We start from the raw sequence: 24091 nt of genomic DNA, 5'->3' as shown, positions 1-24091 counted from the left end.
TGCCAAACCCAATGCGATATGGATATCATAGACGGGAAGAAAACAGAACCGAAAAGAGTAGAAAGAGAAAATGAAAAGGGGAATCGAATCAAGTCTGGTCTCTTCAACTATGCATGCATCATCGTCCACGTAGCTGCGTCACAGTTCACTTCCTCAAAACTGTGCAGCATAGTGAAGCCCATCGTGGAGAGATTGTCAAAGTTACTGTCACCGTCGACCTAGCTTTTGTTAGAGGATAAATGGAGAAAAACAAGGAAGCGAAGAACGTACACAGTCCATAATCACGGCATTGGCACTCAACTTCCGGATCTGTTTGATAGCCAGCAGGATCAGGCCCTGCATAACCGTGGAGTAATCTTCTCCGCAAGGAGAAATGACCGGAGATGAAATGCCTCCGACAGAAGCCTGGGTGGCGCGCAGCATGGGCATGTGTTCCGCCAAGGCAGATCGCTCATTGTAGATCACGATACTCCCGAGGATGACCCCGTCGGAGGGCCGCTTGGCCCGAATGATCCCGCAGTTAGGCGCGCCACCCAAAGCCATGCGGTAGATCTCGGCCACGCCCTGTCGCGCATATGTTTTAATGTGATCGAGGATCGCGGGCGCAAAGTCCCAACCATAGACGAGGTCGTATGTGACCTCCACACTCTGCAGGGTCGCAGTAAGTCCTTCGGGTGGCACCCATGTCGACAGGTTGCGTAGGATCACGCTGCACACTGGTCGCGAAAGCCCGGTGTTCCACCCCATGTTCGCGAACCATTGCCGTAGCCGCTTGCGCTCAACAGGGTTGACGGTCGGAATGCCAAGGTAGATCCCTGGTAATCGGGATCCTAACTGGAAGCGTTTCATCCCGCTCCGTTGAAGTAAAGTCCGAATCGCGCGGCTGTGAAGAGAATGTCCGATTGATAGTCTCCTTCGGGAGGGGTCCACGATGAGACATGCAAGCACACCGGTGCCCGTTGATCGAAAGAAGTAGGTCGCGCAGAATCCATAGAGGGCCTGCGTGCTACTGTTCCGGACAACGAAATGGGCTTCGTCGACATCCTCCTTTCGTAGCAAGAAGCTGCTAGCGGTAGCTCCAAGAAGTTCCGATGGCTGGCCTAGTGCATAGTCGGCACGGATAGTCTCGAGCAGAGCGTCCAACGCGAAAGAGTCGCGATCCTCGTTCCAATTTTCGACAAGCCAGTGCTGTCGAGACTGATGAATCTTCTGCGTTCGACCAATGGAGCCAGGCAGGGCCGCTGAAGGTGTCAAGTCGCCATACAAAACCTTGACCAATGCCTGGAGGGCTGTTTCCGTGAAGTCATACGTGCATATATAAGTACCAATGGATGAATCCATGGCAAAATCATATGGCGAGCTAACGGCCACCACAATCAATGGCCTCTCGCGGCGTTCACCGGATGAGGTATACTGCGATTGGCAGACCATGGAGACGTGTTTTGAGAACCCTTGCTGATATAGATTGCGATTTGCATCTGCCGTGACAACGACTACAGCACTCGCTCTTTGGATGAGGTCTTCGTGGATGGGACGCACGCCGTTGGAAGTATAGGAGGTGTGCAACACGCGCCCGTTCCTCTGCCGTGAGAGTGAACGTCCAAGTTCTTTGAAGACCCCCTCGCCACTCAGAATCGAGGAGGTTCGTTCCGAAGATAATGGATCCATTGACCCTGCGACCGAGAGAGAAACCGCGGACGTTGGGAGTGGCTTGACCAGCGGAGTCAGAAGCAAAAGTTCCTCGTCTGCCTCGATGACATTGGACAACGGAAGTAAATTATTCTTATCTCTCATGACTGTGATGGAAGAGTTGTAGGCTCGGGTGGAAAGGTTGGTATGCGAGGGTTGCATCTGTGTAAGGGAAGAAAGCCCCGGAGGGTTCAGTGCCTGTTCCCACGAAGTACACCGCACCTTCAAATCTAAAACGCGGCGCAACGATTGTTCAATTCGCTGACGGCCGATGATACCGTTCTCCACGCCAAGTTTCAACCCATTGATGGCTTCTTGCTGGACGGGGAATGACCGACATAAAAGGATGATATCGCAGCCGGCGTTTTTGGCCATCACTGTGCCACCTCCTACTCCAATGTTATGTGTGAGCGCCTCCATTTCCAAGCATTCAGAAATGACCACGCCTTGAAACTGGAGATCCTTTCTCAAGAGCTCGTCGACCACCTGATCACTCAGGCAGGCGTGCATTACGTTCATCCCAGCAGATGACAATGAAACACCTCCGACCATCATGGCGTCCAGGCCCTGAGTTATAGCATTGCGAAAGGGTACAAGCGCGCTGAGACTGAGTTGCTCCAGAGATTCCCTAATAATTGGGACATCCGTCTGGGAGCCGAGAAATTCCAAATTACCATAGGATGGAAAGTGTTTTCCACAGGTTACTAAACCTGCTTCTTGATAACCCCTCATGAACTGGACACCATATTGAGACGCCTCTTGGGGATCGTCGCCGGCGGTACGAACGCCTAATGGTTGATTTCGCACATTGGTTAAAACATCCAAAACAGGTCCTAAGATCCAATTGACCCCGACTGCCTTGAGTTCCTGTGCTGTTGCGACAGCCACCTCGTGAGCCAAAGATTTGGACCCAGTGGCTGCAATGCCCATGGTACTAGGGAATTGGCGAATATATATCTCATCATATAAACTGTTGACACCACCATTCTCCTGGTCCAAGGCAATTAGTAACGGAACAGGATGGCCTGCATCACGCGCAATGGTCTGCAATTCCAGAACCAATCTGGTTGTATCCTCGGCCGCTGTAAACGTGTCAGTGACTGTTCGAATTTACTGGCGACGGAGGGTACTTTTAAAAAGATACATTTCAGATTTTTGGCAGATAGCAGCACGGCACCCAAGTGGTAATTCTCAATAAGTGATCGAATCTGTGGATTGACTGAAGTTCCATCAAAGCCCATCATAAAGAGCTGACCCATCTGCCTGTGCCATGTCAGCGCGCCCGAGGTGTCATATTTCCCAAAGTGGAAATAATCTAAAATACCCTCCCCAGATTGACAACTAGGTTCCACAGTGAAGGGAGATATCCCGACAGGCAGATTTTTGGGGGGGAGGGGGGTAAGGTGAGGGTTAATGCCGATAGGGGATGAGCCAAGCAAAAAAGGAGATCGACATACCTATCTAGGTCCTCCCAGCCTGGGGGCAGCATATCCTCTTTCCGGGCCATGGCCCGAGGAGGAATGCCTGCAGCGGCCCAGAAAGGTAGGATGCAGAGGGTGCAGTGTTGGGAGATTCAAGGTGTGGCCGCAAACGTCTGACAGGTAAGAAATATGAAGCCGGTGCACGCGTCAGGTGACAAGGGGTAAAGGGTTGCAGGAGTCAAAATTTGGACCTCGGGAGCTTTGTCTTTCCCCCAGAGCCGCAAATGTTGGGGAAGAGCTGGGATTAGAGAGATAAGGGAGATAGGAGCTTAGTTCCCCCGCTGAAGAGGTCACGGGATATATCTTGGCATATTCTACTATGTACGGATTAGTTATATTATAATATCTACAAGTACCTAGGTTAAGAAGCACACAATCTTACAAGGTAAATATTAATACAGATGTATATGGACACCCCTGGGCATGATGTACATAGTAACCTTGCTATCATATCCAGAGAGTCATGTCATCATGTCATCATGTCATCATGTCCTCATGTGATCTGTAACTGTATGTAACTGTATGTAACTGTAATCTGGATCTAATGTCCCGTCATGTGATATCCCCAATACCAATACCATACCGACGTGGCTACAACGCTACCGCGATCGTAGGGTTGCACTGGGCACTCTATATTTCAATATGTTCGCCAGCTTTTTACCGACATCACCGGATGCAACTCCTACACTTCTCAAATGGAACCTTCAGACCACAATGTGCAATATGGAGCTCCATAATCCAATCAGAATGCCTATGTCCTTTTTTTTCTCCCGATGTCACACTTTTTGGCTTGATTGTTGGACCACATGGAATACACTCGAGTGGACCTTGATAGAAACCGTGGAATCAGAATGAAGTCAATGGGCTATCTGAACTCTTTGTCCATGCGATAACCCGACGTCAGTTCCTATCTGAGGGATATTGCACGTGGCTCTATACGACGTTCTCCTCTGTCACTGTCGTACACTCCACACTGTAACCCATATGGTCCCTTTTCCCTTGATGTTCTCTTTTCTTTCCCTTAGATAGAGTTCTCCTTCCCTTTCTTCTTCTCTCATACTTCTTAGTCTTACGCCAATCCAAACACTGACGTAATTATGTTCGTGCCATCTTCTCTATATCGCAGTCCGCCCTCTATACTAACCTGCCGGCTTCTCGATATAGGCGTGTCATTATCAGAGAAGATCCTCGTGAGGTGTCTGTTTATATTGCAGACTACATTATCAGTAAGCTGAAGTCCCGATCTTCGCCCTGATACGTGTATCCCATGCCGAGACTAACTCTTCCATCTTAGGCCGTATCAAGGCGTTCAATCCGACGCCCGAGCAGCCGTTCGTGCTTGGTGTGCCTACTGGTAGTAGCCCTGAGCTCATCTACAAGATCCTCGTGCAGCGTCATCGCGCCGGCGAGATCTCCTTCAGGAATGTCGTGACTTTCAACATGGTATGCGCAACAAAGATCACGAAATAAAAATGAAAAATAAAAAGACAACCCCTAACTCCCAATACAGGATGAATATGTCGGTCTGCCTCGCGATCACCCCGAGTCCTACCACAGCTTCATGTACAAGCACTTCTTTTCCCATGTGGACATCCCACCGCAGAACATTAACATCCTGGACGGCACCGCGACTGATCTTGTAGCCGAGTGTGCATCGTTCGAGGCACGGATCGCCCGCTATGGTGGCATCGAGCTCTTCCTGGGTGGAGTTGGACCAGATGGCCATATCGCCTTCAACGAGCCAGGCTCCTCGCTGAGCAGCCGCACACGCGTCAAGACACTGGCCTACGACACCATCCTGGCAAACTCCCGCTTCTTCGGCGGCGATACGGACAAGGTGCCCCGCATGGCTATGACTGTTGGTATCCAGACTATCATGGATTCCCGGGAAGTGGTGATTGTGGCCACCGGAGCGCACAAGGCTTTTGCCGTGCAGAAGGGCCTCGAGGACGGTGTGAACCACATGTGGACACTCTCCGCTCTACAGCTACACCAGCATCCGCTCGTCGTCTGCGATCGCGACGCCACTCTCGAACTCAAGGTCAAGACCGTGCGGTACTTCGAATCGATCGAGCAGGCCGGCACCGATGCCCGCACCCAAGGACCGGCTCTCGTTTACCGTCCTCGAACTTATGTCCCGGCCCCACTACCAACTAAGACGTCCAAGCCCCAGCAGCCTACTCCCGATGGCACCCCCGAGAAGGTGCCTAAGGATCTCCGTATCAACACTGAGCTGCAACGCCGCGCATTGGAGGAAGAGGAGCTCACCCCGGATAGCATGTCCTCGCGCCTAGTCGACTCGGCCATTGGCGGTATTGACGGTGCACTGAAGAGCGACCTTATCTTTGACCGCATGGGCACAAGAGTTACCACACTCTGATGGTGAGCACCTCAAACTCGTGTCATTTTCATTTCGGGGAGGGGGTTCTTTTGCTTTTCTTTTCTTTCCTTTCCTTTTTTTTTTTCCCATTTTATACGGAGAACGGAAATATGGGTTCTGTCTTGCAAATCATATCTGCATGGTCTCTTTTACCGCTTTGGCTTACAGGATCTATTGTTAAGGGGTTTCCCTGGTTATTCGCGACTTGATAGATGCGATGCGTTTTTTTTTTAGGAGTCAAGTGATCTTATCAGAAGATTTTAGCTATGGATAAGTCAAGCTGTGTACAATTAATTATGGTTTCCAAAATATATACGTGCTTGCGTAGCGTGATGTTATTCAGCATATATATATATGTTCGTTAATAGTGTTAGGATCTTCCAAGGTTGTCGGTTCCTTTCTAGAGAGCCTCGATACAAATATGTATATATAGATGCCCGAGTAACAGAATGAAGATATAAAAAGAGCTAAAATACTTGCTTAAAGTGGGGCTCAAATTGTCCTATATTCTGTACATTTTTATGCTCCTTGCTTTTGAGTACATTACATGATACATTAACATTATAGCTTGGCGAAGACACTCACCACGGCACCGCTCATATCGACCAGAGTGCTCTTGTTCTGCAGCCAAGCCTCAATACCGCGACGACCATTCTCCACGCCTAGACCGCTCTTCTTCCAGCCACCGACGGCCATCTCAGCAGGGCTCTCGCCCCACGTGTTCACCCAGGTAATACCAGCCTGCAGCTGGTCAATGATGCGGTGAGCCTGGTTCAAATCCTTAGTGAAAACACCAGCAGCGAGACCGAGCTCAGTGGTGTTAGCGCGTCGCACGGCCTCCTCGACGGTGTCATAGTACAGGATGGACATAACGGGGCCGAAGATCTCCTCCTTCACGATTGTCATGGAGTCAGTGCAGTCGGTAAAGACGGTCGGCTTGACCCAGAAACCGGCCTGCAGGTCCTTGGGAACCGAGGGCTTCTCGACACCCCCACAGAGCAGGGTGGCGCGGTCAGACTCAATACCATGGCGAATGTATTCAACGACCTTGTCGTAGTGGGCTTTGGAGCTAAGGGGACCAAAATTGGTCTGCTCGTCAAAGAGCGGGCCAGCCCGCACATATTGTATCTTTTCGAGTAGGCTCTTCTCAAAAGCAGCCTTCATGGTGCGCGGGACGAAGACCCGGGTGCCGTTGGTGCAGACCTGACCTGTGCTGTAGAAGTTGGCCATCATGGCACCATCAACGGCGCTCTCTAGATCAGCGTCCGGACAGACAATCAATGGGCTCTTGCCACCAAGCTCCATTGTCACGTATTTCATGCTGCCAGAAGCGGTGCCTGCGACCTTCATACCGGTTGCCACTTGGCCGGTGAAGGAGACCTTGGCGATGAGTGGGTGGCCGGTCAGGTAGGCACCGACATCACCGGCACCGTTAATCACATTGAAGACACCGTCGGGGAGGCCGGCCTCCGTGTAGATTTCTGCGAGGGTCTGGCCGTGAAGCGGGGTGTATTCACTGGGTTTGTAGATCATTGTGTTACCGGCGGCCAAACAGGCAGCAGATTTCCAGAGGGCACTAAGCATTTAGGTTAGCTTTTTCTTTTCTGGTTTATTTTATTTCTCGGTTGAAAATGAAGGAAGAGCTTACATCTGGATGGGGTAGTTCCAAGCACCAATGCCGGCACACACACCTAGAGGGGACTTCTTAGTGTATACCCAGGCATCCTCGCGGAGTTGAGTAGTCTCGCCGTTCAGACCACCACCACCAATGAAGTTGGCATAGTACTCCAAAACATCAGCACCAGTCGTAACGTCGACGGTGCTAGTCTCAGTAAAGGCCTTGCCGGAATCCAAAGTCTCGATACGCGCAATTTCATCGTTCCGTTCCCGTAGTAGAGCAGCGGCCTTGTGAAGAATGCGGGCGCGAGCAATTAGCGGGGTCTGCGCCCACGAGGGGAATGCACGATCGGCAGCGGTAATGACGGCATCGACGTCCGCATTGGAGGCAATTTGAATGTCGGCCAACGGAGTTGCAGTGGCGGGATTGATAGTTTGGAATGACTTGCCGGAGGTCGCAGGTTGGACCTTACCGTTGTAATAAAGCTGACGAGGTGGGAAGGAGAGGGACATGATTGAAAATTTGTGTATATATGAATTCCAAGCTTAGCTTAGGTAGAAGGTTATAATCGAACAAAAAGATAAGAGAAGTGATATGATGGGGGAGAATAATCCACACCGCCTTCTAGTTTCTCCGAAGTAAAAAAAAAAACCTTAGAACAACGGCTTATCTGAGTTCCGAGGTTGTGGATTAGGTACTTGGTACTCCACTCCCACGCAAAATTTGTACGTAACAGTCAAGTACTAAGTACGCCAACCTGTCAGCGGCTGTCAACGGCAGTAGCTGTGGCTGAAAAATGGCTGAAAAATGGCTATAGTCCTGCGCGGGGGTTAGGTTTGGACTAAATTCGTCTTTACGGAGTACACCTCTTCTCGCTCTCTCTATGGTTCGAATATCCCCACTCGGGAATTTCATACTAAGAAAGGCATATCTTAGCCGTGAAGCTCAAAAAGGTTACGTACACTCTCTATCTTATACAACATATATTCTTGAAACTAGTACCGGACGGAAATTCCTATCCTGGCCAGACTTGTCTCCAAGCCTATCAAGATTGAAATTGGAATGATATGCCAATAGAGCGCTGATACATCTGATACACTTTCGTTAAGAGTGGACACCTTATTATTCGGGCCAATTGTCTGACTTACTCTCCCCACTTCCAGTGATCGCCACCACTCAGAGTCCAAAGGTTCGAGTCTAACGAGAAAAAAAAAAAAAAAAAAAAAAAAAAAAGAAAAAAAGAGAATTGTCAGAGAAGCTGGGTAATCGCCAGAGATTGGATCAAAAAACGGCCTTTCTCCCGATCAGACCACCCACCCCAAAAGCTACTTGGAAAATTCTCTTTTAGAAAAAGGCAGTCCTTTCTTCTCCAATCTTCTCCAATCCTCTCCAATCTTCTCCTCACTACGGACTTCTTTATCCATTCCCTGGTATTCAACATGGCCACCACTAACGAGCTCCCCGCCCTCGATGTTAACAGCTACGACTACATTGTCGTTGGCGGCGGTACCGCCGGCTGTGTGATTGCGGCACGCTTGGCCGAGTACCTCCCTAACAAGCGGACTCTGGTTATTGAGGGAGGTCCCAGTGATTTCATGGACGACCGTGTTCTGAACCTGAAGGAATGGCTTAGCTTGCTCGGAGGAGAGCTTGACTACGACTATGGTACTACCGAGCAGCCTATGGGTAAGGAGACTATTCTAAAATTCTAAATAAGTTTGGGTTTGTGCTGACTATCCCCAGGTAACAGTAATATCCGTCACTCCCGTGCAAAGGTCCTGGGCGGTTGCTCTAGCCACAACACTCTCATCTCTTTCCGTCCCTTCGAGTATGATTGTCGTCAATGGGTTTCCAAGGGTTGCAAGGGCTGGGACTTTGAGACCTTCACCCGCATCATTGATAACCTGCGCAACACTATCCAACCAGTGCATGCCCGCCACCGGAACCAACTGTGCAAGGACTGGATCCAGGCCTGCTCTAGTGCCATGAGAATCCCTGTTATTGAGAACTTCAACGATGACATCCGCAAGACCGGTGAGCTGACTGAGGGTGTCGGCTTCTTCAACATCTCCTACAACCCCGATGATGGCCGCCGCAGCAGTGCCAGTGTCGCCTACATCCACCCCATTCTCCGTGGTGATGAGAAGCGTCCTAACTTGACCATTCTCACCAACGCTTGGGTTAACAAGGTCAACGTTGAGGGTGATACCGTGACCGGTGTTGATGTTACTCTGCAGTCTGGTGTTAAGCACACTCTACGTGCCAAGAAGGAGACCGTTCTGTGTGCCGGAGCTGTTGACACCCCTCGTCTGATGATGCTCTCTGGTCTTGGTCCCCGTGAGCAGTTGTCCGCACTCGGCATTCCCGTTGTGAAGGATCTTCCCGGTGTCGGTGAGAACCTGCTGGACCACCCCGAGAGCATCATCATGTGGGAGCTCAATAGCCCCGTGGATCATAACATGACCACCATGGACTCTGACGCCGGTATCTTCTTGCGCCGCGAGCTGCCCGACGCCGCTGGATTCGATGGCAAGATCGCCGACGTGATGATGCACTGCTACCAGATTCCGTTCACCCTTAACACCACTCGTCTCGGATACGACGAGCCTTTGAACGCCTTCTGCATGACCCCCAACATCCCCCGCCCCCGCTCCCGCGGTCGTCTCTTCTTGACCTCCGCCGACCCCTCCGTGAAGCCCTCGCTGGACTTCCGCTACTTCACCGACCCTGAGGGCTACGACGCCGCTACCATCGTGGCGGGTCTCAAGGCTGCACGTGAGATTGCCAAGCAGTCTCCCTTCAAGGAGTGGATCAAGCGTGAGGTTGCCCCCGGCCCCAAGGTGCAGACTGACGAGGAGCTGTCCGAGTACGGCCGTCGTGTTGCCCACACCGTGTACCACCCGGCTGGTACTACCAAGATGGGTAACGTTGCCACCGACCCCATGGCAGTTGTGGACCCCACTCTGAAGGTTCGCGGCCTGAAGGGCATCCGTATTGCCGATGCCGGTGTCTTCCCTGATATGCCTAGCATCAACCCTATGCTGACGGTCCTGACCATTGGTGAGCGTGCTGCCGAGCTGATCGCTGGCGAGGCCGGTTGGTCTCGCAACCAGCCCCGTCTGTAAAGCAGGGGCTTATTACGCGTCAAAGATCTGATATGCATGTAAAAGTTACTTCTTCATTTTGGTCTTATTTTGGTTTTATTATAGCATATGAGCGAGCGGCGCATAGCTCCGTCAGAGTCGCAGAGGATCGCCTTTGAATACGGGCATCTTTCCAACTTCTGGTTCTCCCCAGCGTCTGCGAGACAGACCTGCATCTTTTATTTATCTTGACACATATACAATTGATCTTGGATAAACTTGATATCCGAGGATAAGTTTCTTTTGAAAAAAATAAAAACAAAAATAAAAATTGACATCGAAAGTCTAAACAATTATTCGAACTGAAGATGGATGGAGCTGGGCGCTGTGACCATGCGCTTGCATTCTATGCTCAATGCAAAACTATAACCTCAAAACGCCTGTAACCAAGATGGAAGAGCTGTTGAACATATAGCCGGAAAAAACGACAGCCGAAGAACCCCCGAAAAGAAATAGATGGCATCCAAGATCGAAAGTGACCTTATACCCCCACAGTGGCCGCCTTGGCAGTATCGTGGATCTTAGCACCCAGCTTCCACACTTGTTCAACCGTCAAGGTCGGCCCAGTGAAGGGATCCTCACTCTCACCCAACACGATGAGATCGGCATCAGCACCACTTTGCAATGACCCCTTGACACCCTCCAAGCCAAGCAGACGCGCCGGCGCAGCGGTGACGGCATTGATAGCCGCAGCCGTCGACGCACCCGACCAACGACGAAAGTTGTTAACACACTCGATAAGGGTAGCTGAAGACCCAGCAATCTTGTCAGAGCCCTCAAGCGTCAACCGTGCACCAGTCTTGACAATCCGCTCCCCATTCGTCCACTCATAGACACCGTCAGGCAGACCACACAGACGCATAGCATCGGTAACCAAGATCAACCCATCCGGGTGCGCATTGTACGCGATCTTGATGGAAGTGGGATGCAAATGGATGCCGTCGGCGATAACACCGTAAAACGGCCTGCGGCGCTCACTCTGTCCCAACAGACCGAAGATACCTGGGTTGCGGTGGTAGAAGGGCCGCATAGCATTGAATAGGTGGGTGATCATGCGAGCACCCTTGTGCGTGGCTGCAATAGCCTGCTCGTAGGTTGAGTCGGAGTGGCCGATTGCGTAGATGATGTTGCGCTTGGCGATTTCGGGAATATGGGCCATCATGTTCCCGACTTCGGGGGCGGCTGTAATCATCTTGATTGGGCTGGCGCTGCCCATATTGTCGGCACCGTAGCAGTAGACGAGGTCGTCGAAGGTTTCCGCGGCGCGCAGTACTTCGGGCTTGTGGATACCGTTGCGGCCAGGGCTGATGAAGGGGCCTTCGGCGTGTGCACCTAGTGACTCGGCGCCGTCTTGGGGGGCATGGGTTCCTGCCGTTGGACCGAGGGAGGGGAGGACCTGAAAGAATAAAGATTAATATATATATATTCGTTTTTCCTGTTTGGGGAGAAGTTCGAGTTGCTTCGAGCAGCTTGCGCTTTGCTTACCTTCCAGTATACCTCGGGGGTGGAGCTCACGAGTGTCGGCAGGTAGGAAGTGACACCGGTTCGAGCCAATCCGCGGTTCACCATGCGCAAACCCTCATCGTATTTCTCTTTTGTCTCACAGGGTACGGAGAAATCAAAGCCATGGGCACCATTCAACTGGACATCGATCATACCTGGGGCAATGATACGGCCACCGAGGTCGATGATCTCGTCAGGGGACAGGTGCAATCCATAGAAAGCTTCTTGATCCTTTAGGATCTTTCCGGTCAAAGAGTCAATCCAGAGATCTTGCTCGACCAAGTTCAAGCCGCATACCAGGCGACAGTTGGTGAACTTGGTAATACGCGGGGTAGAAGTCTTGCCCGGCATTATGGATGTTGTTAGATCGGATCAGAGCATGGGAAAGAAAATAGATAGGAGAAGGGGAAAATCCAGGTACATAAAGATCCCATAATGATGTAACAGTAGACTGCGTGACATTCGGCATGCCGATGTGGTATATCATATATAGTGAGTGTAAGGACCCCTACCCTTGTACCCTTGTACTGGTATTATAATAATTGTATAGCGTTGTACAGATAAATACTCGGCTTGTAAATTACAGAAGCCGTTGACAATACCGTACCACATCTTACACATCCCCGCATGCGACGTACCCGCATGCGGGTTCGATGCAACATCTCTTTCGTCGTATTGCAAGTGAACATCATTTCCCAAGGTTTCCCTATGATACTCTTCTCTCTTCTCTGATTTGTCTTCAAATGATGATGACTCTATCGTTTCTTATCCCCCTAAATCAACTGACATCAGTTATATGTATGTCGCATTGAAGCCAAAAAAAAAATGGATCCCAAGATAAGCCCAAATCGTGTGACTCGGTTATATTAGTTTTGTCTACTCCGTACTAAAAAACAGTCTTAGCTTCCTAAAGAAAATATCCTTTTCCTATTTCAGAATTCGCCTTGGCAAAAAGATCGATCTACATTCTTCACCATTCTTCAGCTTGTTTTTGTTCACGTGGAGAACATTCTTCGAGCCCCTTGGCTCGCTTGTTGACTGCTATTAATTTCTTTTTCCTTTTCTTTTTCTTCTCGCCCCTGTAGATCTTGTTTCCTACAACCATGACTGAGCCAGAGAAGGAAGAAAAAGAGAAGCAGACCGAGAGGCCGACAGATCAGTATGCATCGATGTCTGCCTCAATGTCTGCCTCGATGTCTGCTCCGGACCCCGAGTCAGGTGTGGACAAAGCGGTAATAGGCCCCGCATGGATGTACAAGCCACTATTCAAGATTGGCAAATGGGAGGCTCCTTACTTTGCCTCACCGGAGATGCAACTATATCTGGTATCATTTGTCTGCTTTTTATGTCCCGGCATGTTCAACGCCGTCAGCGGTCTCGGTGGCGGCGGTCAGGTTAACACCCACGATGTGAACAACGCCAATACTGCACTATACAGTACCTTCGCAGTAGTCGGTTTCTTCGCCGGCTCCATTGCCAATCGCATTGGTCTGCGGCTCACCCTCTCCCTGGGTGGCTTCGGGTACTTCCTCTACGTGGCCGCGCTTCTCTCGTACAATATCAACGAAAACGCGGGCTTCCTCATTTTCGCAGGAGCCCTTCTAGGTGTCTGTGCTGGTCTGCTGTGGTGTGCCCAGGGTGCGGTCATGTTGAGTTATCCACATGAGCATGAGAAGGGAAAGTACATTGCTATCTTCTGGGTGATTTTCAACCTGGGTGGTGTCATTGGTAGCTTGGTATGTTGATGTTCACACCCTGAAACCCCCCACAAAAAAACAATATATTGATATATCAACAGGTCCCTCTCGGCCAAAATATGCACTCGACCGCCGGCAACGTCAACAATGGCACTTACATTGCCTTCCTTGTTCTAATGGCCATTGGCTTCGTGCTCTGCTGGTGTCTCGTAGATTGCAAGCACGTCCAGCGCAGGGACGGCTCGCGCGTGATTGTGATCAAGAACCCAACCTGGAAGTCCGAGTTCTTGGGTCTTTGGGAGACACTGATCCACGATTCATACATCATCATGATGTTCCCCATGTTTCTGGCCAGCAACTGGTTCTACGCATACCACTTCAACGCAGTCAATCTTGCCTTTTTCAATGTTCGCACTCGAGCCCTGAACAGTCTTCTGTACTGGCTGATGCAGATGGTGGGTGCGTTCGTCTTCGGCAAGTTGTTGGATTTGAAGGGTCTCTCGCGTCCGTGGCGCGCCAAGATCAACTTTGGCGTTCTGCTCACGATCACCATGGGCATCTGGGGTGGAGGATATGCATTCCAAAAGCGCTATACTAGGGAAACTAAGGGTCTCGACACGGATTTCACCGACGGCGACTATATTGGACCCATGTTCCTGTACATGTTCTACGGCTTCTATGACGCTGCTTTCCAGACCTGCACTTATTGGTACATGGGTTCTCTCTCCAATAACAGCCGCAAGTTGGCCAATTTTGCTGGTTTCTACAAGGGCATCCAGTCTGCTGGCGCTGCTGGAATGTGGAGGTAAGCAACCCCTGCTCTTTTTCTTCCCTCTGCCCTTTCTGTAACTAACAAACGCTTAGCCTGGATGCACAGGAGACCGCATACATGACCGAATTCGCCTCTTGCTGGGGTATTCTCGTCGGTAGTATGCTTTTTGCCTCTCCTGTGATTTTTTTCAAGGTCAAGGACAGCACTGCCGTCGAGGACGATCTGCGATTCTCCGACGAAACCGCCACCGAAGTCCTGGGCCATACCAATGAAATGATTGAGATGGATAAGCCTCATACCGAAACCCACACTCCTACTGAGACTCTCCGCGACCCTCACGAGGAGACTACCACCAAATAATGGATTGTCGAGGGGCTCAATCCCCGCCGATGATATGTATCACCACGCGATTAATATTTAATTTAATCACCTCCTTTATTCTCACTACATTGTGACGAAATACCTGCATTTACGAGGCGTGCCGGCTTTTTTTTTTTTTTTTCTTTCATACTCGCGAAAAGCCCGGTCCCCAACTGCGCCACGGGTCGTGAGGACCGTACTCAACGAATACTTAATATGTCAGTCAATTCCGTTTTCTTTAATGATCTTGTACATTATTCGGGGTGGCTCTACTTTTCTAGGCGCCAGTGGCTCTCATTCGGGAGGGTACCCGTTAGGTCTGCTATGGTTATGGTAAATGTGTACATAATGTAAATCTCAAACCGCAATGCTTTTGAATATTGATAATATTCACTCAGGTCCACCCATAGACCTCACTCAATGTAACTCACCAAACCTAACAGCCTTGGTAGCCGTAGGCAACGGCACTGAAGACTGGGTATGAGTCGCCGACTTGGGCCCTGTTGAGCCAGAATTCTGCTTCAACCTCTTTTCTCCGTTGGGCAATTCCCACCCATTTAGTGTACGGTTAAACAGCTGCAATGCAGCCTCTGGCTGATAGTACGGCACCTCATGACCAGCCTCATAGACACGAGTGAAAGAGAAATTACCATATTCCCTCGTCTCGCCATACTCGATACCATCGACGAGGAAGGGCGCATAGCCCGCCTTCTGGAACTGCTTGCTGTGCTTGTATTTTGCCGCGAGTGAGATGGCCTCGCCGCCGAACCAGTTGCAGATGTAATCCGCATCGCCGTAGATGAGGGCGACGCGGACGGGGCGGGAGAGGATGTCTTCCAGGTCTTCGAGGAAGTTGGGCCAGACAAAGTCGCCGGTTTGCTGGAAGGCAAAGTAGACTTCGTTGTTGGATTGCGTGTAGTTTACATCGACGCCTAGGGCGTTCATTACCGAGTCCTTGGCGAGGTAGTTTTGGTAGTAGCTTTCTGGGGTTGGGTCGTCGCTTGGATGGCGGATGTCGTAGGTACCTCGGCCGCTAAACATGTAGTATGGGCTCTCTGGGATTAGGGAATTTTGTCAGTTATTTTGCGTAGATGTTATATGTAGAGGGTATATATGGGCACGGTCTACATACCGACGTTGTCTCGACACATGTTAGCTGCCTCGGCGCAAAGTGCGAGGTCGGATACCGAAGTGCGGTTGGTAAGCTTGCAGGTTGCGATTTGGTCCTGACAGCCGTTTGGCATTTCATTGGCAAATTTCATGTAGTTGTAAACTGTCTCATTGATCTATATTCTTTGTTAGCATGGAACTATATCATGGTACCTTTTCAAGACTTACGGCCTTGATGCCATAGCTGTTGTTCACGGCAAATTCAGGGTAGTGTTTGGCTTGAATTCCTTCATCGATGATACCATTGATGATCCCCAAGGTGTTGAAGTCGAGTTGAATGCCATCCTGGGTGCCGTTGGCAATCTTAAGGTTCTCTTCATAGAAGTGATCGAAGAACTTGCCAGTGTTAGAACTTCAACGGATCTAATATTGAGTTAAACAGGCGGTTGACTTACGGCAGGGCCATAATGTCTAAACGAAGTCAGTAATCAGATACATCAACAGATATTTCAGAAACAGAGTGAACTCACCCTCCATAGCTTTCGGTCCATAGATTGAAGCTCTTCGACTTGATCTTCGAGTCCAGCTTGGGGAGACCACCTAGGAATCCCTGCAGGACTTCCCAGGTAGCTTTGGCAGCAAGTACCGTTGTATCAACTGCGGTAGCGTTGATAACTGGATAGCGACCATCGATGCCTGCAAATGATGGGTCTTCATATGAACCCGTGATAGGGTTCAGGGTGCCGGCCGCTTTCTCGGCGTAGGAGAAACCTGTGATTATATTAGTTCGATGGTTAGAAAGAAAGTAGAAAATTGAAAGATGTTCATACCAACACCCAGTGGCTGAGAGAGGAATAGCATATTTGAGACCTCATTCCACGAGTTCTTGTTGATATAAGATTCATTATTCTTGTTGACACCACAAGGACCCAATTCCTCGAACAACCCAATCAAAGAGTCACTACCTGGTCCACCATTTAACCACAAGGTGATTGGCGCATTTTCAGGGTCATGGCGCGCCTCGAAGAACCAGAAGAAAGTGTGCTCTGTGGGTGAGAGGTCCACATAACCCGCATAAGAGTTGACACCCGGGGTAGTTTCACAAACACCCTCCTTGCCAGGCTCTTTATAGCGAATCGTGACATTATTAGCCGTCTTAATAGTCTTGACATCAGTTGGGTGCTCGGGCAGCTGGCGACGGAAGAAGGCTTCCAAGCTATCATCCGATGGCACCGCGAGTGCCGCTACAGCCGGCAGTAATAGAATCCAGTGGGAGACACGCATAATGGGCTATTCGGGGACCGTTACAAGTACGGGTTATATGGATTACGGGGGCTTGCGGGGATACTTATAGTCCCAGAAGAGGGGAAATAAACTAGTAATCGTATATGATAAGCAGTTCACGCAATGATTATAGGGAAAAGGTCGGTGAAATGTAAACGGGGCATTCGATCTCCGTTGGAGCTCCGGGGGGGGGAAGGTAGCATCGTTTTTAAGAGGGGAAAAGAGTAAAAGCTCCACCTAAAGTTGTTGGAGGCTCATTTATTTGACTGGGAGTTGGGGTGTTGATGGGAAAGATCGACGGCGCTAGATTGTACCTTGGAGACCTGTGTCTCTCTAATCGCAAAAGAACAGGGATCTCAATTGGTGCCAAGAGCTATATAGGCTCCAACGAGACCAGGATTGTCGTCTTTGGCAAAGAAAACTATTATGACGTGCTATATTTGTATGTTTTTTCTTTTCTTTTCTTTCCTCTTTTTTTTTTGAAAAAATATTATACATATCTTTATCCATCGATGTTTTATGGAATGATCATTAATAGCGCCCATATAAACGTGGTGTTGCCTGCACTCCAGGTAATAGGAACAGGCCTCGATCAGCATAGTATAAGGATAAAAGAGCCGATGTACTTTATATGCATCTAGGGCCAGTACTATAGATTGTAGTCACAATAAAGGATGTTTATCTAGTTTGGCTCCATCACTAGCTTGCAGCTGTGGTTTCTAAGTAGGAAGGTTCTTGGATATAAGCCCAAAACAGGCCAGTTGATAGACTTGAAAACGGAGTTGTAGAGTCAACAAACTAAATGCTTATCCTGGCATGTCCAGTGCCAGGTCTTTCTAGAAAAAAAGGGTAGTCCATTCAAAATGAAGATGGGGAGAAGAGAAGGGGAGGAATAACCCGACCAAAGTAAACCATCCAAACCATCCAGATGACTAAGCACATAAAATACCCTGGGAAAGCACCTGAGCATAATATACACATAGTCATACGGTATAACTAGGTAGCTATGTACTAGTTCCGTAGTCATAATGTATCGTAGCGCAGGATTATATATAATTTATATAATTATAATATGGTGTGAGATGTTTCTATTTGAACTCTTACGAGGCCTCAGTTTGGTCACATGATGCGTTGAAGCCTGAGGCACCAAAAGTCCAATCGTATACTACAACATAGGCCATGGGGTTTCAAATGGACTGCTTCTACTAGAGTTGCCGATCTCACTAGAATGGTTGGAATTTCTGCATATCATTTCCTCTTTCTTCTTTCTTCTTTTTTTTCCCCTTTACTTTAACTTTATAGAACTAAAAAAAAAAAAATACTCAAGAGGTCGTAGGTTCTTACCAACTTCCCTAATGTCATCTCTGCCATGTCAGCCACATCATGCATATGTACCCAAGTCTCGTATTATATTCGCCACGTTTCAAACTGCCAATATTTGAAGGCCCTATAGGTAGCCCTAGGAGGGAGAACATAGGGAGAACGTAGGGAGAACGTAGGGTCCCCGGAACTAAAAACGGAAAAGCCATTGATCCGAAATTAAGTGCGGTCTCAGACTCCCCGAACGTCCCAGCCCCGATTGATTGGATTCATTTCCACGATGTATAGATGATCATTGGTTGAATGGGTGTGTCAAGTGGGAATAAGTGGGAATAAGTGGGAATAAGCGGGAATATGCCGAACAAAGACTGCGTTGACCCCTGGCTACACGTAATAACAGCCCCATAATACAAGAAAATAAAATGATTGTAGTCATCTCTCTTTGTTGAAAGGGCCCCCTCCAATGCTCCCTGTTTACATGTAAACCGTGTGTTTCACTGGTGAAACTGTCTCCAGTCTTCCAAGGACATCAGACATCAGACATCAGACATCAGAATATTCAGAGTAAGTCAGATCCACTTCTATTGATTCTCTATCTCTGATCCGATATAAAGTAATACCCTTGCATGATCCCACCAGCCATCTCCAGTCCAGCCCATCTTCACCATGACCAAAAGCCACTTTGGGCTGGTTGCGATTGTGATTTTATAAATGGATAGGGGCAACTATATCAAAGCCTCAAAAATTATTGTCCGATTTGCAACTCAGAAGTTCATATATTTAAAGTGTGCAACCTCGACTTAGACTGTCTCGTATACTCGGGGACATCGACCGTGCACGTGTGCTAGATCATGGATTCTACGGAGACTCCCCTTCACACACCCGAGGATGCTGAAGACGAGCAACCAGTCCAGAAAACATCCACTCCTTACCCATCCCATCCCATTACCCAACTCCAGGGCGCGTTTGAAGAATCAATCGTGGAAACGACCGATGGTTCATTAACTAAATGGGTTGTCGACATTGACGCACAAACCCGGCGGCGCGATCTATTAGAGAATGATGAATACGAGCGGCTTTGTGGCCGAAAGTGGCGTCAAAGGGCCTCTGAAAAGTGAGAAAACTCATACTCCGTCCAGTATGACAAAAGCCAAACTAACCCAACCATCCAGATATCATCCGTTTTGGAAATTGATTTCCCAAATGGTCTTTGGAGTCCACCTCCTATCCAAGAGCCTGGCAAAATCCGAAGTCTCAGTCATGAAGATTCTACAGAAACATGTGAATGAGTTGGATGGCTTTTTGGAAAGGACCACTGAAGACTTTTTGATCGTCCGAATAGACGTTCGCACTCGAATTCAGTATCTCAGGCTACCACTGGGAAATCTCGATGTCTTCGATGAAATGTTGGAAGACCGGAATTTCCGCCTATCGGTTGTCGCCTATAACGATCAGATCGAACATGCCATTGACCGATTCACACTTGCCATCACAGACTCACTCAAGGACCTACAAAAGGCAAAGGAGGCCTTGGGTGCACTGTGGTTCTACTTCCGCAAACTTACAGACGAGGGTTGCTTCAAGTCCGAGAGCCTCAAAGCTTTTCATCAGGCCATGGTAGATAATATGGAGGGCTGGATTGTCGCCCTCTCAAAACTTCGTCGACGGGGCACTGCTCTTCAAAAGGCCCTGGCCCAACTTGGCTTGGCGACTACAGAAATGCAGCGACGGGTGGGGATAGCGAGTCGAAAGGACGTGGTGAGTCCATCGGCCTTGATCTGGTGGGGAGGAAGGGTTCAATCCCAGCGCTAACTATCACAGCGATCGTTTATTAAACAGACTAGCAAGACTGAAAACCGAAGCAAGTCAGTCAAACAAAGACTATTTGATAGAGAACGGCCGACATCAGAAAAACCTCTTCCTCGCGATCCATTATCGAAACCAAAGAGGACATCAACAGCTTCCAAGCGGTTTCAGAGCTCCCCTGCTGCAGTTAGAGATCGAACCGGTATCTCCGCCGACCAACCCATCCCGAGCGATGGCCTTCGGCGCAGGATCATCAGTCGGGCCAAATCATGCAGTGCTCTTATAGCAGAAGCCAGCGCAGGCGCCAGCAACGAACCACCACCTCCCCTTCCATCGACCTCCGGAAGGCTCAAGCGCAAGCTCTCCAAGCCCTTCCTACCAAAACGATCTGCCAGCGAGAAAATCGACTTGGCTCAAGGTCGACCGAAAACAGCACCTTCCCAACCCTCACGACTCTCACGCAACATCTCCATAGAACAACTCCGGGCATTCTGCACCACCCCACGCCCTCGAACCAGACAATCCACAGTCAAATCGGCCACACAAGCGCGACAGGAAGCCCACAACCAACTTACGAATGGCCGAGAAACCATGAAGGAACAGATATCCCAGTTCCTCAAGACGGATCGCGTGGTCGAGGCCTGGGATAACGTATCCAAGAACGCGTGCTGTACAATCCCGATCGCCAAGTCTAAAGAGTGGCCCAGCAGCATCTTCCGAACCAAGTCTTCTACTCTAGAAACCAAGGGCAACGGCAGCGTCTCCGGGCCGGACCTGGACAGGCAAATGTCCTGGGTACAGGGGACCTTCGACGTATTACCTACATATTCATTCAAAGTGAAACCTGACATGTCCCCCCGGATCCATGTTCTATCGGTGCAGATGACCCATGAGGACGCTGACGGGGTAGAGGGGAGAGAGGCGAGTTTGGATTTGAAAGGTGAACTCGGGTCGAGTATCACCGCGTTGCCGGCTGTGCCGCCATCCATTCCACCGGTTAGTTAATAAGATGGATTTTGCATATTCATAGTTGCTGATTTTAGTATACAGATTGCATTGGAACATCGATCTAGATTGATCGACTGTGCATAAGCTTAATTAGTACATCATCACTTGGGATTCAGTAATAATAGAGATATAGAGATATAGAGATATAGAGATATAAAATTATAGACAATTAAACCGAATATGCACAGCCATGTGCGTATTCATTTGATATTTGATATTTAATATAGGAAAATAAGAATATAAGAATATAAGAATATAAGAATACCAACATGATAAGACAACGTATACTCCGTACTCTGCCGAGGCACTCGTCAGCCCTGCGCCCCAACTGCGCCACCCCAGTCTCCCCATTTTTTGATTGGAAATTCTTTCCACTTTGCTTCTTCTTTTTCTTTTTGTTTCTTTCTTTTGTTTTATAAAAACATTCTTCTACTCTTTGTAGTTCCTTTCAAGTATAATTTTTTTTCTTGATTTCTAGTATCAAGTACCAGCACCAACATCACCATACAAATAGGGCGGGCAGACAAGTCACGGTACCTTCCCCCCCGAAACTGCAGCCTAAAGTGCCAAGGACCCACCGCTCTCACATCGTTGACGTCGAACATCTCACATCCTTTGGCGTTACATTCTTCTTTCGGATTTCGGATTCTTCACTCTTTCTTATTTCTTCTCATAATTAGCCATGCCAGTCATATACCCTCGATACTGGTAAGTACTATGTGAACCTGTCAAGAGACATTTCACTAATCCCTCACAGCGCTGGTTACTATGGGAGTGATGACTGCTATTCTACCTGGGACTCTTGGGGTCGCTGGGTAGCGTTCGCAGTGATCGTTGGTGTAGCCTTCCTACTTTTCTTCAGTTTCGCGTGAGTCTTACCTACTCTTCCATGTGATGTCTCTCGATCCTAAGCCTTGTTCTAGATGCTTCAACGCACGCCGCCGCCGAAATCATGGCCAACGCCCTCTCACAGGAACCGGGTGGATGGCTCCTCCCCCGGGTCCTCCTCCACCAAACCAACCCATCTACCAGCAACCTCCCTATGGTGACCCTTACTACCAGCAAAATGCGCCCCCACAATACAGCCCGAACCCTCAGCACCATGGCTACTTTGGTGCGCAAAGCCCACCACCACAGCAGCAAGGCATCGAGTTGCAACAACCTCCAAATGCGTACGGTGCCCACGGATATGCGCCGCCTCCTGGCCCGCCGCCCAATGGCAACAAGGGCTAAACTTTACGCATCTTTCCAAAGCTTAATGACCATGACTTTGAAGGTCTTCCGCTATTGCATGTCTCGATAAATATGCTGGAAGTTAATGGTTTATGGCGTTGTTAACTGCGAAACACGGACTTTTTTTTTTTTGATTTGATCGCATACCCGCATGGGTGGATGTTTTTATTTTATTTTTCTCTTTTACTACTTAATACTTCCTCATGTTCTCCATGTCACATTTAACTGATGTTTAGCTAAAGTTCAAGCATTTGGTCTGCAGCCTGAGATCCCTGAAAGAATGGAACTTGGGGGTTATGAAGTTCTGGGGTTTCCCGTACATTGTTTCTCTCTTAATGATATATATACCTTGAACGACCAAATGGATTTGAATAAACTGATCCTAATTAGAATTACACCATCTTTCAAACTTGACTAGCTCCAATTGATTCAGATTGGGATATCATGTAATTTGTCGCCCGGGTTCAGAACAAAAAGCCCAATTGGCAAATGTTTTGAGATTGAATCCGTTGGACTCGCCTATTTAACAACCCAATTCTCAATTATAAACCAGCCTTGTAGATTCGCGAACATCCACGGGTGTATTTAGATTGATATTTTTGATATAGCGGATGGGGTGCCCCGGGTGCCCCAGGCACCCCATCTCCGCCCTATATCCCGATCCGCCCTGCATTTTCCTCAATGCGACAACCTCCAAATGGATATCGATGACATTCTCGCGTCAGTGGACCGCGGTCCAGGCGCCAGCCTGGAGTCTGCAGCGCTGGACCATCAGCTACTCACGCGCTTTTGGGTAGCCGAACGTGCTGTGTCGGAGGTACTACCATGGCCGGCGCCACTGATGGAGCGCATAATGGACCGCATGCGGATACAGGTATACAGCAGCTACACAACAGTGCCCCCCTAAAAACAGATCGCTAATGCAATCCGACATCTACAGATTGAAACAATCGAAGATCTCGCCGCGTCGTCAGACACCACCCTCCCAACAACCGCCAACACGCACAACCCCAACCTCAACCTCCGCCTCTCAATCCTCCAAACCGACCTCGCCCGCAGCCAATACATAGTGCGCAGTCTTTTACGAGCCCGATTGGCCAAAATAACAAAATACAGCATGCATTACCTAGTTCTGCTCGCCTCGCGCAACAAAAACTCCCTCGCCTCGCAAACACAATCAACCGCCTCCTCACAGAACCCGAACCAGCAGCCCGAGGACTCGGTACCGGATATATCAGGGTTGACAGATCTGGCGCCACTGTCGGAGCCGGAGTCATCTTTCCTGCATGCACACCAGACGCTCCTAGCGGGCCACTACGCGGGGTCGTTTATGGGGGCGTTCCCGCGGCAGCTGAGGCGGCTAGATGATAATGCCGGTGGAACGAGTATGATCCAGGGGCCGGAGTTGCGGGAGGTTGTTTTTGTTCGGTGTCTTGGGGCAGAGGTTCCTGTTGTTGTTGGTGGGGAGGAGGAGCAATATGGGACGGGGGTTACGATGCGGATGGGGGACGTTTGGGTTGTGAGATGGGAAGGGGTGAAGGGGGCTTGGGGGAGAGGGGAGGTAGAATTATTGTGATTTTTTTGGGGGGGTCTTTTTGGACTGGTTTGATATTCGACTTCATCATAGCGGAGTGGCGTTCTTCGGGTGTTTTATGATATATTGTCTTATTTCTATGATCTAGACAGT

At 49.3% G+C, this 24091-nt stretch overlaps 10 protein-coding genes across 10 annotated transcripts; 6 read left to right on the top strand and 4 right to left on the bottom strand.

Annotated features, from left to right (window-relative positions):
- Positions 1 to 107: 107 nt before the first annotated feature.
- Positions 108 to 3196, bottom strand: N7537_008325 (putative beta-N-acetylglucosaminidase; the record flags this gene model as incomplete). Its single annotated transcript, XM_056899380.1, has 4 exons — positions 108 to 218; positions 271 to 2771; positions 2834 to 2952; positions 3147 to 3196. 4 exons carry the CDS (start codon positions 3194 to 3196, stop codon positions 108 to 110), a joined length of 2781 nt encoding a protein of 926 aa, XP_056751456.1.
- Positions 3197 to 3236: 40 nt separating this feature from the next.
- On the top strand, positions 3237 to 5550 carry N7537_008324 (uncharacterized protein; the record flags this gene model as incomplete). The annotated part of the gene is made up of 5 exons (XM_056899379.1): positions 3237 to 3281; positions 4238 to 4269; positions 4335 to 4396; positions 4465 to 4613; positions 4681 to 5550. The coding sequence occupies 5 exons, from the start codon at positions 3237 to 3239 to the stop codon at positions 5548 to 5550; spliced, it is 1158 nt and encodes a 385-aa protein (XP_056751455.1).
- Positions 5551 to 6111: 561 nt separating this feature from the next.
- On the bottom strand, positions 6112 to 7680 carry N7537_008323 (betaine-aldehyde dehydrogenase; the record flags this gene model as incomplete). The annotated part of the gene is made up of 2 exons (XM_056899378.1): positions 6112 to 7126; positions 7199 to 7680. 2 exons carry the CDS (start codon positions 7678 to 7680, stop codon positions 6112 to 6114), a joined length of 1497 nt encoding a protein of 498 aa, XP_056751454.1.
- A 927-nt stretch (positions 7681 to 8607) lies between these two features.
- N7537_008322 (GMC family oxidoreductase) lies at positions 8608 to 10293 on the top strand (the record flags this gene model as incomplete). Its single annotated transcript, XM_056899377.1, has 2 exons — positions 8608 to 8854; positions 8912 to 10293. 2 exons carry the CDS (start codon positions 8608 to 8610, stop codon positions 10291 to 10293), a joined length of 1629 nt encoding a protein of 542 aa, XP_056751453.1.
- A 499-nt stretch (positions 10294 to 10792) lies between these two features.
- On the bottom strand, positions 10793 to 12165 carry N7537_008321 (N-acetylglucosamine-6-phosphate deacetylase; the record flags this gene model as incomplete). The annotated part of the gene is made up of 2 exons (XM_056899376.1): positions 10793 to 11707; positions 11797 to 12165. The coding sequence occupies 2 exons, from the start codon at positions 12163 to 12165 to the stop codon at positions 10793 to 10795; spliced, it is 1284 nt and encodes a 427-aa protein (XP_056751452.1).
- Positions 12166 to 12917: 752 nt separating this feature from the next.
- N7537_008320 (unc-93 family MFS transporter) lies at positions 12918 to 14643 on the top strand (the record flags this gene model as incomplete). The annotated part of the gene is made up of 3 exons (XM_056899375.1): positions 12918 to 13550; positions 13613 to 14316; positions 14376 to 14643. The coding sequence occupies 3 exons, from the start codon at positions 12918 to 12920 to the stop codon at positions 14641 to 14643; spliced, it is 1605 nt and encodes a 534-aa protein (XP_056751451.1).
- A 417-nt stretch (positions 14644 to 15060) lies between these two features.
- On the bottom strand, positions 15061 to 17037 carry N7537_008319 (uncharacterized protein; the record flags this gene model as incomplete). Its single annotated transcript, XM_056899374.1, has 6 exons — positions 15061 to 15698; positions 15776 to 15929; positions 15982 to 16149; positions 16209 to 16224; positions 16284 to 16524; positions 16584 to 17037. 6 exons carry the CDS (start codon positions 17035 to 17037, stop codon positions 15061 to 15063), a joined length of 1671 nt encoding a protein of 556 aa, XP_056751450.1.
- Positions 17038 to 19208: 2171 nt separating this feature from the next.
- Positions 19209 to 21168, top strand: N7537_008318 (uncharacterized protein; the record flags this gene model as incomplete). Its single annotated transcript, XM_056899373.1, has 3 exons — positions 19209 to 19471; positions 19530 to 20115; positions 20179 to 21168. 3 exons carry the CDS (start codon positions 19209 to 19211, stop codon positions 21166 to 21168), a joined length of 1839 nt encoding a protein of 612 aa, XP_056751449.1.
- A 685-nt stretch (positions 21169 to 21853) lies between these two features.
- N7537_008317 (resistance to Congo red protein) lies at positions 21854 to 22404 on the top strand (the record flags this gene model as incomplete). The annotated part of the gene is made up of 3 exons (XM_056899372.1): positions 21854 to 21879; positions 21929 to 22039; positions 22095 to 22404. 3 exons carry the CDS (start codon positions 21854 to 21856, stop codon positions 22402 to 22404), a joined length of 447 nt encoding a protein of 148 aa, XP_056751448.1.
- Positions 22405 to 23101: 697 nt separating this feature from the next.
- sld5 (putative GINS DNA replication complex subunit Sld5) lies at positions 23102 to 23980 on the top strand (the record flags this gene model as incomplete). Its single annotated transcript, XM_056899371.1, has 2 exons — positions 23102 to 23278; positions 23345 to 23980. The coding sequence occupies 2 exons, from the start codon at positions 23102 to 23104 to the stop codon at positions 23978 to 23980; spliced, it is 813 nt and encodes a 270-aa protein (XP_056751447.1).
- Positions 23981 to 24091: the final 111 nt, after the last annotated feature.

Source organism: Penicillium hordei (genome assembly GCF_028827395.1).
Source record: "Penicillium hordei strain IBT 12815 chromosome Unknown utg000004l_segment0_segment0, whole genome shotgun sequence".
NCBI classification, from domain to species: domain Eukaryota; kingdom Fungi; phylum Ascomycota; class Eurotiomycetes; order Eurotiales; family Aspergillaceae; genus Penicillium; species Penicillium hordei.
Note: the sequence above shows the minus strand (reverse complement) of the source record. Positions and strands in the feature narration are given on the sequence as shown.